The following is a 16,274-nucleotide window of genomic DNA, read 5'->3' as shown; positions in this document are numbered from 1 at the left end:
TAGGGATCACACTTTTAACTGAGGTCAGCTGACCTGCAAATGTGTGCCTGTTTAATAAGAAGGCTGCGAAGGGAATGCTGGTGCAGAGGCTGCCCTGTCACATAGATACGCTATTCTCGATCCATTACCAAGACCCTGTCCCTTGATAATATCCTTTTTCTCTACTAACTTCCAGCATCCTATATTCAGATTTTTTCCATCTCTTCCTCATTCTGCTTCCAGATGCCCTTGTGATGACTAAGCCATGGTTCCAGCTAGAGTAGCCCACCGCTCCCTGATATTAACGCCCATGTGCACGTGCCTGTCTGGCAAATATCCTACTGATCCTTCTTCTTCTACGCCTAGTGCTGCTCCCTCTTTGGTCGAGATTTCCACAGGCAAATCTAAGCATTTGATTCCAGGCGCCCAATACAATTTGTACATACTCTCATTAAAGCAAGTTTTTATAGTGTGATAAAACAGACACTGTAACTATGCTTGAGGGCTGAGTTTTCCCCACTCATGACCCCCGCCTCAGCCCTCCTCTACCACATACCCTCTGCTCCAGGCAGGCACACCACCGACCACACAAAAAACTGGTCATGGTACACACACACACACACACACACACACACACACACATGTTTGCCCTTGCTTTTCTCTTAGGCTGCTTCTCAATGCCATGTCTGCTCCAGCACTTTGTTCTTCAGCTTAAAACCCTATAGCCTTCCTTGTAGACCCCACTTCCCCAGCACCCTGCTGTACTCAAATGATCCTCATTTCCACGTACATATATGAGTGATCTATCTACTCCTTTTGATACACTAGCCCAAAGTTACAAGACTCCCTCCTAGGAGACTACTAGATTACATTCGATCGGAAACTACATGAGGGAAGGGCCTTCACTGGTCTTGGTCACCACCAGACGCTTAGCGCCCAAACAGTACCTAGCACATAGTAAGTGTTTGATAAATACTTTTTAAATAAATTGATGACAGAGCTCCATAAAGAGCACCGCCTCCCACAGCCAATAGTCTGTGAGGCCACCAGTTAAAACTCCAAGAGAGAGAACTAGTTAAAGGCTGAGTCAGCATCCCTCCGTAACAGCAACATGCTCTTGCATCAAACTAGGTTTCTGACAACTTTTTCTGTCCCAGAGAAGAGGGACTAGTCGACTCTCCTCCTGATGACTCTATTCAGTCTGAGAAGTCTCCCAGGTCGAGGGCAAACCCCTGGAGAACACGATTTCCTCCCAGCATGCTTGATCTAGTGCCTCGAGGGGCTACTGAATAGAGGTCATGTGGTACTCCTACTGGAGACAATATGCTTTTCAATTTTTCAAATTCACAAGGCTAAAAAGGTGAACATTTGAAAACATTGAAATAATTGACGGTGTTTGGCCAGTATGCATCTGAAAGTCTGATTTTTTTTTTTTTACACTCAGCATATTGTGTTTTAGCACCTGCTGTGTGGCTTTTGATGTCAAAGTAAAGATGGAACCAGTAAGCATATTAATGAAGGCAGAGAAGTTTGTACTGCTCAGAAGAAAACGAATCTACCAAAAATCAAGAGGCCCCTCTTTTTTCCCACCTCTCTTTTACATCTGCTATGATGTCACACAAATTAACTTCATCTCCAGGAACCACAGTTTTCCACTGTAAATTGGAAATAATTTTTTTAAGTCTGTGTAATGTAGAAGATACTGTATAAGTAGAGTGTAATTACAATGATGTACTTTTTGTAAGATGAGGAGCCTAACTTCGGTTCCAAGTCCGCTGTGTGCTAAACATGGGCTTTAACTTACAAGCACCCTGAAAGGGTACAACTGGACATGTAATTCTTTAGTTCATGTCTTGAGATGTTTTTTGGTGTTATTGAGAGATAAAGAATGACTGCTGATGGGTTTCACTTCTGTCTGGCTACATTTAAAAAAAAAATAAAGAAATCTGCCCCAATATAAAGATTTTCAAGAGCTCTGGGACATTATTATTTTACTGCATATTTTTAACATAATGGACTTTTTTTTAGTTAGAAGAAAAGGAAAATTGATTCAATATGGGAAAATATGAAAGAAAAGATCCCTAAGAGTGCAATACACAAATCCACTTTTCTTTGCTTAAGCAGCAGAGTAATGACCATGTTAAATATTGGTATGCTTTACTATTACACTTAATAACAAAACAAATAGGTAATCACAAATTGTGTGAGGCTTCTAGGAGGCTTAGAACTTGGCCTAAAAATGAAATGCTCACAGAATGTGGTGACAACTTTTCCTGTTATGGCTGAACTCTATTTTAATGGCTAAATATACTGGGTTTTTTCTACTGTTCACTCCACCAGATCAGATGCCTAATGTTTTTCTGAGGAAAAGAAAAGAGGGAGGGAGTACTGTATTTGACTTTATATCAATCAGAAGTATAATTATATGTCAGAGGGTCTAAAAAAAAAGATCTCTGAAGCTAAAAAGTTTCCCTTGGAGATTCTCAACTGTGTTTATCTAAAAGAAAACCAAAAGAATCAAGAACTTTTTACACATTTCATCTGTACCAAACCCAAGCAATGGAAAACATTTTAAGGGGCAGAAAGCAGTCAAAAATCGTTCTTTTAACTAGTTAGGAGTAAGCTCGCATTGAAAGATGTTTCCATACTACCCAACACGAAAGTTCCGTTCTGCAAAGAATAGTTTGTGATGAAACCTTAACAATTACATTTCTAGGTGTTTTTAAAATATAAACTCTACCAATTCAAGAAACTTCAGGGAGAAGAGGGAAGTAATTTTGTGTCCTAACATTTCAGCGCAGAGAGAGAAGTTTCTTTATTTAGCACACCTCACTGGAGCTAGCATTTAAATCACATGATACATAGCTTGTACAGAATAAAGTAAAAGGATCTTAACCCTAGAAACTACTGAAATTTGGTATGGGACTCCTTATGACTAAATCTGTGAATTACTCTAAAAGAGCAGCACTACCAAATTAGCTCAGACCCTTAAAATTGTTTTTGTGGTCTTATTGTGTGGAAATTAAAATTGCCTTTGACATGTCCATGGACAGAAGTCTAATTTTAACCAAATCAATTACTCTTACAGACCAATATCATTTGGCACATTGTGCTTGCAGCAAAATTGAAATATAATTCTCTTTCAAGATAAACTGATCAAATCTTTCTTCGGAATAGAAAGATGTAAGGGAACAATTGCAAAAAGGGAAAATTGTATTCCTGTGGTAATTAAAGATAGCGTCAAATAAACTATTAAGAAGTTTCACAAATGCTACAGTTAATTTTTAGAATTTATCCCCGAATTTAGTTAAATCCAACTCAATTGGAAAGAAAAAAATAAATGCAATATAAAATGCCATTTTACAATTTTAAAAATATATGTCAAAGAATAATTTGATGGAAATTATTTCAATACAAGCCAGGAATTTATGTGCCATGTATCAAGCTGGTTTAGATCATCTAACAATGGATGTTCTGGAATTTTGAAAGGAGACAAACAGCAATGCCAAATGGGAGAATATAATGAAAGATATCATAACCATGTCTTTTTCCAAATTTAAGTTTTTCTTAAAATTTTTTAAATATTTATTTTCCACCTAAAATTATGTGTTTCAATTACCTTTTATATATTCAGCCCTAAAATTTTTTATTTTAATTTTTGTTGCATTTAAAGGTATAACACAAAAGTGTATCTGTCCTCACACAACCTGAAATCTATTGTGAATTACATAATTTTGTATAACAATTCATAGGAGACTTAATAATGTTTTAATAGGTTTAATAATCTGTTTTCCTTTGTTTGGATATAATTACGTTCAAAAAGACACAAACATAAACCCTGGTCATTACCTACGTTAGGAAAATACAACTCACTAATGTCAAATATTTATTAGTTGCATACTTGTTTTTGAAGAGGAAAATGGCCAGTGATGTTGAAAAAAATATTTTCAAATAGAAATTGCTCCATCATTTTGAAACCCTACTTATGACAAATACTGAAAGGTATCATCAAACATACAGAATTAACTATGAGTAATAGATCATATATCTAAAAATGTGTTTTCTTTCTTTAACATTGCCAGAAAAACATATGATACTGGTAAACATATAGTCCAGTGTTCTCTAACTAAAAACAGCACAATAGCCGTGCACCACTTTTAGTTTAAAATATACATCTGGACTTAAAATTTCTGCATAGTGTTTCAGCTTGAAGCTATTTAAAGCAACTGAGTTATAAACCCTGAACACCAGGCTTCATGGTGGAAATGCTGACAGACCCCTAACTATAAGGGTGCTACTGGATGCGACGTTGACATGTTCTCTCCCTATTTCTACCAGACCATTAACTAATGAACTGAATTTGCAAAATGCTTTTTGTTTTCTTTGTCACGAGAATTATCTAAGACAGAAAGGACATGGGGATCCTCTAATAGTATCCCTTAACTATTTTAAGCTTTCAGTGAGATACACCTGAAAGAAATGTTAAAAATATTTATTTCCATTTCCTTGACACCTGGAAGGACTGAACATTACAAAACTGCAGAACTTTGTTAAAAATATAATACTAATAAACAACTTTGCATATTTTAAAACATACTAGTTGTTTTTGCATTTTTACATGCTGAGTATAAACAAATTATAAGTATTCTTGCATAATCTAAAAACAACACGAATACATTACGGATGTCTTAATACATTGTCAATATCATCTTGAAGCATTATTTTAAATTAACACATCAAAACACCATATATTAAATTCACTTCTGATGCTCTACGGTGCTGAGTTCAGGGTCACAGACATAAAATATGGGCTCAATAAATACTGTATTGATTTGAATCCCAGATTTCTCAACAATTAAGTTCGGTGTGTTTGTGTTTTTAAATATATTTACCTATCTATTATCTACCCAACAACACTATAACTTACTTTGTACATGGGTCTGAATATGATAGCCTAATTGTGGTCATCACTTCTAAAACTGAGACTTCTTCATATTATTTCTTCATTGCATATGTATTTGATTATGTTACAAGGGTGTAGAAAGTCTACTGATCTCAGGCTTTTATCTCAAAAGAAAGGTAAAGAGAGATTGTTTTTACTAACATTCAGATGAAAACAATAAAAAATATTGTCAAAATCTGGATGTTCCAAATCTCTACACATCTTTTTCAGCAGAGACAAAACTTATATACTGAGTGGATCTCAGCTATCACCATCTGTCTGAATTTTCTTAAATATAGGCATGGGGGTGGGAGGACACAGCGAATCAAGTCTTAAATTAGCTCAATTTATTTTTTGATTAATACGAATTAAAATAACTTAATATGGCCAGGTATAATCTATGGTTTTGTTTACTGGTTAAAAGTAAAACTCCTCTGTAATTAACAATAAGGATGATTAATAGCAAAGAAAACAATTTATTTTCAAAATAATTTTAAAAGGGTGGTAATGAGAAAACCTAAAGATAACCAAAATATCTGAGAATACCTCAAACGACACTGCATTCTCTCTTTACACAAAAAGGCCACTTCCATCCAAAATACCAAAGGTTCAAAATCAGTTCGGCACCATAAATGTAGGAGAATAGTTCAAGACAGTTATACCTTAAACATGTTTAGCAGAAGAAACAGAATGTAGAATACCAAACATCTAAATGATATCTTTTAAAACGTAGGCACCTACCCTTTTATTTTCATATATCCTGACTTGGAATGCCTGTCGTGGCATTTTATAGATAAAATGCCTACGTATTTATATTTGCTGTTTTCATCCAGGTTTTTTGTTTGTGTTTTGAGGGGGTTTGGGGGGGGGAGAGGGGAAACAAATTTCCACCTTTCGCTTAAAGCGACTTAGAACATTCTGGGCAGGGGGACGATGAAAGTCGCAAAAGATCTCTCTTGTGTGGAAATGCGAATTTCTATAAATCACATACATTCTGAGTTTTTCGTATTTCAGGGAGGAAAACGCTAACCTACAAAATGGGTGGTATTTTATAAAAGGAGAAATGGGACGGTTAAAACACACACACACACACACACACACACACACACACACACACACAGGCATATTCTTGAACCAACTGCAAAATGAAACCTGCCCCAGAATGCAACATCCCCTTTCCTGAACAATTCATTCTGATTTCTGTTCTGATACAAGACCCAGCTAGATAACCGGCTCTAATTGACCTGGACTCCTCTTTCTTTCCACCCCACCCACATACGGAATCTGAATTGGTGCGTGGGGTGGGGGGTGATCCACAACTGGGAACTGCCAGTGGCTTGTAGGAGCTTGGCCCCAGGGTCCACCGTGGAGGAACTGGCACGATTCCTCCCTCCTCCCCCCACCTCGCCAGGCCTCGCTTACCCTGCTCTCCACAAATCCCAGAACCCAGAGGACCCAGGCCCACCTTCACAAGTTCAGAGGCTAGACAGGGCCGGAAGCGTCTTCCCGGGAGTGCTCTTGGCCCTGTCTGGCTCACCGCCCCCTCCATCGCCGGCGTCCAGTCCTGCGAGTGTGGACTGCCCGGGAACCCGTTTCCCCATCAACCCAGTGCCTGCCGGGCCCTGGGGGCTCCCAGTCTCCCCCTGGTGAGGGCCGCCCGGAGAAACCTGACCGCCTTATGGAGACCCATCGGGCTACTGCGAGAGGCCCCAGACCCTGCACCCTCAACCTGCCGAGCCGCTGCCTGCGGCTCCCGCTGCCGACACCCGCCCTCCAACTAACGGGCCGGGCCGGAGGGCGGAGGAGGCCGCGGTGCGAGGGGAGCGCTCTCAGGCCTCGGGGGTCGCTCCTCCGCGCCCAGGCCACCGGCCGGAGCCTCCCACGACCTTTCAGAAGCAGGAGGGCCTTTAGGGACTCCAGTCCTTTAAAAGTACCAATAAGAGAAATATCCGCAAACTTTCACCTCCTTTTCAAGGCGGGCGAGCCAAAGGCATTTCACAGGTTTCCCTCATCCCTCCCAGGTGGGGTGAGGCGGGGAGCTGGGTCCCGGCTCCCAGAGGCGGCCCGAGCCTCCGCCCCCTCCAATGGCCACCTCCCCGCACTCGAGGGTCCAGCGCCCGGGACTCCGGGGCTCCCCCGCCTCGGGGCGCGCGGCGACCCTGGCGGCCCCGCCTTCCTCCCGGTAACGGGAACTGGCGCGGGTCTGCGAGCCAAGCAGACGCCCCCGTCCTGTCTCCCCCTCACTCGCTCCCAGAGTCCCTAGGTTTGCCCGGGACCCTCTCGGACACCGGTCAGGCGGCCCACGCGCCGCAGCCGGCACCCGGCGCCCCGCCCCGGACGCTAACGCCCGGCGCCGGCACCCCACGAACACTGGCCCCCGAGCCCGGGAGGGGCCGGGGCCGCCGAGGCTCAGGCGGGTTAGAGAAGGGGGCGCCAAGCCGGGCGGAGGGGCGTCCGCCAGGGAGGGGAGAGGGTAGGAGCTCGCGGGACCCCAGGGAGGGGCGGCTCCGGCAGCCCGCGCTGCAGGGCGGGTGGGTCTGCCCAGTCCAGAGGACGCGGGAGCGCTGGGGGAGAAGGCCGGGGCTCCTCACCCCAGGGGGAATGGAGGCGGGGTGGAATTAGCCGGGGTGGCGGCACCCAGAGTGGGCGCCGAGGGGCTCCTAGGGGGAGGGGAGACCGCTCAAGAGGAGTGGGTTAGAACGTTGGCCGAAAGGCTTGAGGGGCAATGAAAGGATAAAGGGGTCAGGGGCTGAGGCGGTGGCTGCGGGCACAGGTGGGAGAGGGAAGGATCTGCGCGGAGTCACCGCGTCCCGAGCCCGCTGAGGGATCCGGCGGTAGAGGGCCAGTGGGGGGGGGGGGGTCCTCGGGTCAGAGCCACCAAGGTAGGAGGCCTCAGAGGCCGTCGGGGGCCCCGGCCCCCGCGGGCATTGAGAAGCCGGCGGGCAGGTCCGGCGGCGCCCGGCCGGGGGCGGGGGGCGGCCGCAGCTTCTTACCTTGAAGGCCACGGGCAGGGTCTTGTTGCAGCGCCAGTGCGAGGGCAGCACAGAGCACAGGAAGTTGGGGCTGTCGGTGCGGACGAGCTCGGCCGGGTGGTCAGCGATGATCTCCACCATGGTGCGGTTGTCGTGCGGCGGCCGCAACCGGGGCACAGCGGCCGCCGCTGCCGCCGCCGCCGCTGCCGCCGCCGCCGCCGCCTCCTGCTGCTGTTGCTGCTGCTGCTGCTGTTGCTGTTGCTGTTGCTGCTGCTGCTGCTGCTGTTGCGCAGCCACCACCGGGCTCACGTCGCTCATCTTGCCGGGCTGCAGGCTGCTGGAGGGAGGGCTGAAGCGCCGGCTGGTGCTCGGATCTACGGGAATACGCATCACAACAGCCACAAGTTAGCGAAGTGGCCGGGGGAGGGGGAGGAGGGTGGAAATGAGGGGCGAGGAGGAGGAAATTGGGGGGGTGGAGGCGAGACGGGGGGAAAGGGGATGGAGGTGATGGGGCCGAGGAGGTGAGAAATCAAGTTCGGTGAAGCCGACTGCCGGGAGGAGTCTGACGGGGGCCAGCGATGACGATGCGGAGCAGTCCGGTTGGCGGGTTGGGAGACCCGGGAGGCACAGATCTTGCCGGAGCCTTTGGAACGCCCGCGGTGGCAGCTGAGAACCGGCGCGGGGATGTGTGTGGCCTGGGGAGGCAGGGGGCTTCAGTTTGCAGCTTGGAGTGGGGTCCCTTGGGGCACCGCGTCCTGGGTGCGCTGGCGCCCCCTCCCTGGTAGAGTCCAGCGATGGATCCGAGTGGGTTCAGCAGTCCAGCCCCGCGGCCGGCATAGCCCCGCGCTGCCCGCCACCGCCGCGCCGCGCGCGCAGCTACCCAGCTGCAGGCGTCCGCGCCGCCGCCCGCCCTCCCGCGCTGCTGCCGCCGCCTCCTCCGCGGCGGCCTCCGCTCCCCCCGCGCCGGCCGCACGCTCAGATTCCTCCGGCGGCGGCTGCCAGCCCGGCTCCCCGGCTCCGCTCCTTCCTTTCCTTTCTCCTCTTCTGGCCTTCTCACGGCCACCTCCTTGCATCCAATCCCTTCTGCTATTTGCAAAGCTCCCCTGACCCTCGCGCGTCGAGGTGCCAGGAGGTAAGCCTCGGGCAGCGGATCTCGGGGCAACGGATCTCGAGCCTGCGAATCGCAGCCGCTGCCGCCGCCCGCCGGCCGAGAGCAGGAGCCCCGGACGCAGCGCGCAGCTTCCGAAGCCGGAGAGGCGGCCCCGGTCAAGGGGAATCTCGCCTGATAGCGTCCTCTCGCTTCTCCCCCGACCCAGGACAAGGAACCCCCTCTTGGTCGCACGAGCTTGAAGCTGAGACGCCAGAGAGCCGCGGGCTGAACTGACTGTCGTTATTTTTCGTTGTAACTTCAGGAGAGGAGGAAGGAAAATTCTTGAGCGTCTGTGCTGACTTCTCGGCACTCTTCACCCTTCCCCCACCCCACCCCCCACCCCTGCCGGAGCGGCTCCCAGGGAAAAAATGATTTTGCAGGGTTTGGGTGCTTTTTTGTCCTAAATGACACAAAAAAATGGGGTGGAGGGGACACTTGTCAAATAGTTTTTAGAAACTCAAGTGGGTGGCTGGACACTTTTTTTTCTATATTCAAACTTGTTCCTAGAGAACAAGGATGAGCGTTTTTTTTTTTTTTTAAAGGACTGGAAAACTGTCAGTTGGATGATTAAAGTAAGTTGCAAAAACCTTGCTGGGGAAAAACCCCAGCAGTTTTCCATGAATTTCAATCTTTTATTAAGTCTATTCTGCTTCTAAAACCAAGTCTAATGTTTTAACTTTCTTCCCCACCACTCCCGGGGGAAAAAAATAAAAATACAAAATAAAATATCCAAAATGCTTCATTGGCTATTTATTTATGTATTTATTTCCCAATGTGGGTTAAGAAAGCGACTTTGGATCCCCCCAAAAGTTGTGGTCGAGAGGATGAAGGAGCGCGGAAAAAAAGCGGCAGTTTTACCTAAAATGTGGTTTTTGGAGGCTGGGATTTCTAATGATTAGGTTTTTGTGGTTTATATAGACACGACTCTGGCTAAGGCGATCATTACGCTGATGAGAGTCAGAAGCACGTGGGTGTCTCCGACCAGCCTCAAACTCGGAACCTTCAAAACAAAACAATGTGCGGCGCCCGCAGAAGCCGGGAAATCCGCTTGAGGCTATTGCACCCCCAAAAAGGGGACACAGGGCCCTTTCCCCTCCTTGTTGTGTACTGCTACGTTCCTTGCTTACTGTCAAACTCCCTCAAACCTCTCAAAGCTTGAAAACGTGTTTGCAAAAACAATCCGAGTTGCCAAAGTTTCAAAGAGTCATAATAGGGTAGCTGACACCATAATAGGTGATTTTATAAAATAAATGAAAAAATTAAAACGCTTCACCCTCGGAGTATTAAGGAATAAAGATAGTTGAGTCATCATTCACCCCCCCATCTTATTTAAAACAGTTCACGTGCCCATTAACTGGCGTTTTTGCTGTTCACTCAGCGCAAATGCCTCTATCACCCTGGTAGCGACCTACCACGACCCTCCCTGCCGGTTTTTAAAGCCTGAAAGCCTGGCTTCCTCTCCCGCAGTCGGCACACGGCACAAGGGGCCTGGACGGCCTTCGAGGGCGTGGGGGCGCGGAAGAGGTGACCCGGTGCCAGTTAGGGACTCTGGAGCCCATTTCAAGCGCACAGTGAACGTGGAGGGCTGTAGTAATGTGACTGGGATACGAGGATTGCCCTTTAAAGAGAGGCGCGGGCGACAGAGGGGCACCCAACCGCTGGAGTGGACGTGCGGGGCCGAGGGGCTCAGGCGTGCGCCCTCGCGGGGGCACCACGGGGCTCGGGGGACACTGCTCTGTCCTGCCTTTTTGAGGCTTCACTTTTACCTTCTCCTTCGCCATTCGCTACTCCCTGCCTCTCTTGTGCGTCTTAACTTTTCCCAGTTTTCTCTCCACGTTCCCGCCTCGCCCCCAAATCCCCCCACAAACGTAATCCTCCTCGCCGCGCCCCTCCCGCCTCCTCCACCTGCCCGCTGCCGCTTGCCACCCTGGTAACCCATTCGGCATCAGGCATCACGCGCGAAGACACCCCTCCGTAACCTACTCCTCGACCCTGGCCTACTGGCCTCCGGACCCCGGCGCCGAGGGGTTGCGAGAGAACCCACTTATCGCGACGGACTGGCAGCGCAGCGAGGAACTGAGCTGTCTCCCGCGCGTGCGATTTTTAATTATCTTTTCCGTCACAGGGGAGAGCTCTAACCCCGGGCACCGCCGCGCCGCCTGCGCGCACAGGGTCGAGTCCTCCCCAGCCGCAAGCGGCCGTAAGCCCTCCAAAAAAAAGAGAGAGCGAGACCACACTACATCCATTACTCTCCTACCTTACGCACCCACTCACACCCTCTTGGACACACACTCTCGCCCAGCCACACGCTGACACTCAGGTACACACACACACACACACACACACACACACACACACACACACACACACACCAGGCTGCTTGCTTTAGTTTGGTTTGGTTTGGTTTGGTTTGATTTGGTTTGGTTTGGTTGCCTTTTCGCGGGGCGGTTTTATTTGGGGCATGTTGTACCACTGTCTAACAAAGATCTCTTACTTGTTTTGTTTGGGTTTTTAACGTGTAGGGGCTGCAAAGGAGGGGGAAAGTTAGAGGAACTGGATTATTTCTGTGGTCGGAGGGAGATAGCTCAGTGACTACCATAGCAGTTGATACGCCTGCCTCTTTCTCTGGGGCTGTCCTCCTTCCCAGGACGTCCACAGAACAGGGAACTGGCAGAAAATTTGAAGACGCTAAGTCAGTATTTCAAATATAGGCGACCAGACGGACTTTTTCAAATAAGAAATTCAAGGGCACTTTGTCATCATGTTGGGGAATTTTCCTTTCTTTCTCCATCTCTGGTCTGTTGCTTCTTTGTTTTACTTGGAGGCTAGTGAAATACGCAGGCCTCAGTGGTGGGGTGCCTTGACTAGGGATTTTAAGGGCGATTTAATCAATGGTGAATTATTTATTTTAATTAATCATGTCTGGTCATTTAGCTTTTATAGCCTTCCTTGGGCATCTTCCGTCCATTTTACATTTCAGTTGAACTAATATAAGCAGCTCTTGGAAGTTCCTGGTCTTGGATCCCTTAAAATATCCTACAGTTATTTATAATGTGGAAATGAAATTTTCCACTGAATACCCTAACATCGGTTCAGGTATCTGGCACAGCAGATTTTCAGTCTCCTTTCAAAAATATCCTCTTGCTGAACATTCACACTTTCAGCTGGAACCGACTGAGCCTGGAACTAATGATGTCTTGGCTCAGAAAGCTTTACTTAAAGGAAGAAAACATTTTTACAGACCCCTAAACCAAACCTCTCCTGGTAATAGTAGGCACATAGGAAAACCATGAGATTTTTTCGTATGTGTATTTTCTGCTATAGTTTGCATGATCTCACTCTTGGGTTTAGATTTTCTTCTACCCCAAAATGTTCAGAACAAATCACTCACTCACTAGATTCCTATTCCTACTCGGAAGTATTCATCTTTTCTGTTGTATGTTATGGCATATAAAAGAATGTACTTCTTTTTTTTTTTCCTTGAAAACGTGGCTACTCCGGAAGATACAGGCATATATTTTTCCCTCCATCTCCTTTAATATTTAATAAAACTGTTTTGTAACAACACCTGCCTCTGACTTTCCAGACAAAGAAAATGAGATGTAAAACAGTCAAGTTATTTATCTAGTCAAAGAACTGAATCCCCCAAACCGGAAACATAACCCATATTTCTTCCATTCAGGTTTCATCTTATAACCCCTATGTGTTATTTTATATATACCTTTTCTTGATGAAAAGTAAAAGAGTCACTATAAAATCTTAAAATGGTTTTCAATGGACCATCTAATAAAGTAGGACCACCTTTCGGATGTGTATTAGAAAATGATGGACACATTGTTGATCCATACATTTTTAACTGTGTTGTATGGGAAAACTTTATAAACAGAACCATCTTTAGAGAGTTTTCCTTTGGACTGTGATTGAGTGAACGCTCCCCAGCCCTTGAAGAAGCAGCATGGCGCTAGACCAGGATTGGCCTTACTATAGCCCATGGGCCAAATCTGGCCAGATGCCTATTTTTGTAAACCCTCAAGTTATAAACAATTTTTGCATTTTTAAATAGTTGGAAAAAATTAAAAGAAGAATAACATGACTTGGAAATGATATGAAATTCAAGTGTCAAGGTCCACAGATAAAATTGTATTGGGACAAAGCTATACTCATCTGATGTTGTATTTGTCCATAGCTGCCCTCACCGAAAACAGCAGAATTGTGTAGTTGTGATGAAGATTGTATGGCCTGTGCAAAGCCTAAAATATTTAATACCTGGTTTTTTGCAGAAAAAGTTCACCAATCCTAAAATGAAAGGGATGCAGGACCCTGGTGGGTTGGAACGGCAGAAGGGGTAGATATTAAAGAAGGCGTTGGGATTCAGCATGTATAAGCACAGAATAGTTTTGTTTGGTTTTTTTAAAGTGATAAATGCTGCATTTCCCTTCTTTTCTGTATAAAATATGAATCAATTAGGGGCGCCTGGGTGGCACAGTGGTTGAGCGTCTGCCTTCGGCTCAGGGCGTGATCCTGGCGTTGCGGGATCGAGCCCCACATCAGGCTCCTCTGCTATGAGCCTGCTTCTTCCTCTCCCACTCACTCCCCCTGCTTGTGTTCCCTCTCTCGCTGGCTGTCTCTCTCTCTGTCGAATAAATAAATAAAATCTTTAAAAAAAATATTAATCAATTAAACTATTTTTTCCACTTAATAATTTTGCATGTACCAAAACAGAGAAAAGAATGAGGAGTTAGGGCTTTTCTATGAGCTCCTGAAGAACCATTGTCGTACACAGGTCTATATACCAGTACCTTCCATTGCCCTTCGGAGTGGGAGCCCATTAACTGAACAGATGAGAAAAGAGTAAAGGAACTTTCATGGAATGTGAACGCGAAAAAATTAGTGAAGACTTTAATAGGTTTATCCCATCTGTTTTACAGATGATTACACAAGAAACATAAACGTGCTTACCAAGAATTTTCTGTTATATAATATTTTCACAAGTCCTATATATACTTTTAAGACAGTTAGCTTAATAATTTAAGTGATCCCAAAGCTTTTGGACATATTTTTCCACTTTAATCTTTTAGAGTTAAATTCTATATGATCTCTCTAAAGCTCACTAAATTTTTCCCTTTGTCAGTGGACCTCTAATAATTTGAATGGCTGTAACAACAAATGAAATGTTTGTAGTAGAGGGTTAGCATCAGAAATCTTTCCTGGCTGTTCTAGTTATTCTTCCCACAGGTCATTCGCAGGTATTGTCATAAAAAAGGCTGACACTCGCTACATGATCTTTCAGAAGCACATTTATGGAACATCTGTCTAATTGCCTTTTAGGAATGGCACTGACTAAAGTAACATACATTGTGTTTGATTGAAACACCAACCTACTAAATGGCACCCTATTTACTTGAAGAGACCAATGTAATTTCTAAAAAGTGTCTAATTTATTATCCCAGAGTCAAGAAAAATAAGAGTAGTTTTCTCAATTCGGCCCTTTGGTATTTTGGTGTTGGCTATTGTCCTGTGGCAGTAGCAGAAGTAATGGAATATTATACGTGAAAGTTTAAGAGGTCTGTGATGACACACCTAAGAACACCCTAAAATTAAAGGTTCCATACTAATGTAGCCATTCTTTTTTGACATGCTTGCATATTACCTTCAAGGCACAAAGGAAGTTTGCTGTCCAATTTTATTCCCACTGCCCAAGTTCCTAAAATTTCACTTTAGACTTTGGGTGGGTGGCCTGAACCATCTGTCCCCTCTCCACACCCAGCCATCAGGGTGAGAAATGCAAATCATAATATTCCCAGTCCATCTCACAAAGTACAAAAATCATTTGTTCAGTTGTGAGAAATTCAGATTAAAAACTAGAGAGGTACAGGGGCACCTGGGTGGCTCGGTCAGTTAAGCATCTAACTCTTGATTTCGGCTCAGGTCATGATCTCAGGGTCATGAGATCAAGCCCCTCACTGGGCTCTGTGCTGGGCATGGAGCCTGCTTAAGATTCTCTGCCTCTCTCTCTCTCTACCCTTCCCCACCCCCCACCCCCCGCTCGGGCTGTCAAAAAAACAGAAACTAGAAAGGTAGGAAAACTGGAAGAGAAAAAACAAAAACAAAAAACAAGAGTCCATCTTGGTTTCATTAGCTGCAGTCCTGGGTGAGACCGGATTTAGGTTACCATCCCAAGTGTGTTGCTCTTCAGGATTTCATATTCAGAAAGTTCTTTCTTCTTACTCTCTAGCCATGATCAAATTCTACACACAATGATTCTTTTATCTTTTTTGACTTCAAATGATTCCCTTGACTTATCTCTTTTGGAGGGTGGGATCTGTTCTTCAATCACATTCCTGTAGGTCACTATTTTTCTTAAGGATCATCTTTCTTCCCTAAATGTGCCATTATCAACTTATTGCCTCTCCGATCCAAATTCATCGTTTTTTACCTGCTCTGTGAAAATGGATCTGAGCCTTCTAACTGTTTCTCCTTACCCTCTTCCAATTCCATTTTAGAAGAACTGATTCCAATTTTATTTAAAAAAAATATGTTGCAAGCTTAATGCACTTAGAGCCCTATTATCTTTCATTTCTATAATATATCTCTGGTGTTAAGTTACTTAGCTTCTTGTAATAAATTAAATGGGTTCCATTATCAAATCTTTATAGGAGTTTTATGAGACAATCTCTATTTGTGCCACAACAAAAGTAAACTTTCACCAAAGTAGAAAATTAAGACCCCTCCACCCCAAAAAACAGCTTCTTCGGCCAGCGTTCTTTCCTCTGTTGATACAGTTCTTTTTCTGTTAATTAACATCTTTGCCCAGGGAATATATTTATTTCTACACCCTAAGTAAAACCTCTATAGTTTTTGATGACCAGTTATGAGACTTAACCATGACATGTTAATTCTTAGGTGTTCTGAAATAGAGATTTTTCATATGCCTTAAAATCAAATGCCTTACTTGACTCTTCCTAGCAAGTCTCTTTTTTTAAACAAAGATTTTATTTATTTATTTATTTATTTGACGAGAGAGATAGCAAGAGAGGGAACACAAGGGGCGGTGGGGAGAGCTGGAGAGGGAGAAGCAGGCTCCCTGACGAGCATGGAGCCTGATGTGGGACTTGGTGCCAGGACGCTAGGATCATGACCTGAGCTGAAAGCAGCTGCTTAACCAACTGAGCCACCCAGGCGCCCCTCTAGCAAGTCTTAATTAGAATTTTGACCTCAACATTTAATCCAG

At 45.4% G+C, this 16,274-nt stretch overlaps 1 protein-coding gene across 4 annotated transcripts in view; it reads right to left on the bottom strand.

The window, feature by feature from the left end:
- The window catches only part of RUNX2 (RUNX family transcription factor 2), a 123,116-nt gene extending 114,352 nt beyond the window's left edge, over window positions 1–8,764 (bottom strand). For all 4 annotated transcript variants that reach the window (XM_026507327.4, XM_048219741.2, XM_057303987.1 and 1 more), the window contains exon 1: window positions 7,915–8,764. In XM_026507327.4, coding sequence (XP_026363112.1) covers window positions 7,915–8,283 — 369 coding nt within the window. In that variant the 5' untranslated portion in view covers window positions 8,284–8,764. The remainder of the gene's footprint in view (window positions 1–7,914) is intronic.
- Window positions 8,765–16,274: the final 7,510 nt, after the last annotated feature.

The sequence above is a fragment of the Ursus arctos genome, unplaced genomic scaffold (assembly GCF_023065955.2).
Source record: "Ursus arctos isolate Adak ecotype North America unplaced genomic scaffold, UrsArc2.0 scaffold_29, whole genome shotgun sequence".
Classification (NCBI taxonomy): domain Eukaryota; kingdom Metazoa; phylum Chordata; class Mammalia; order Carnivora; family Ursidae; genus Ursus; species Ursus arctos.
The sequence above is the reverse complement of the archived record's forward strand: the minus strand, read 5'-3'. Positions and strand labels throughout refer to the sequence as shown.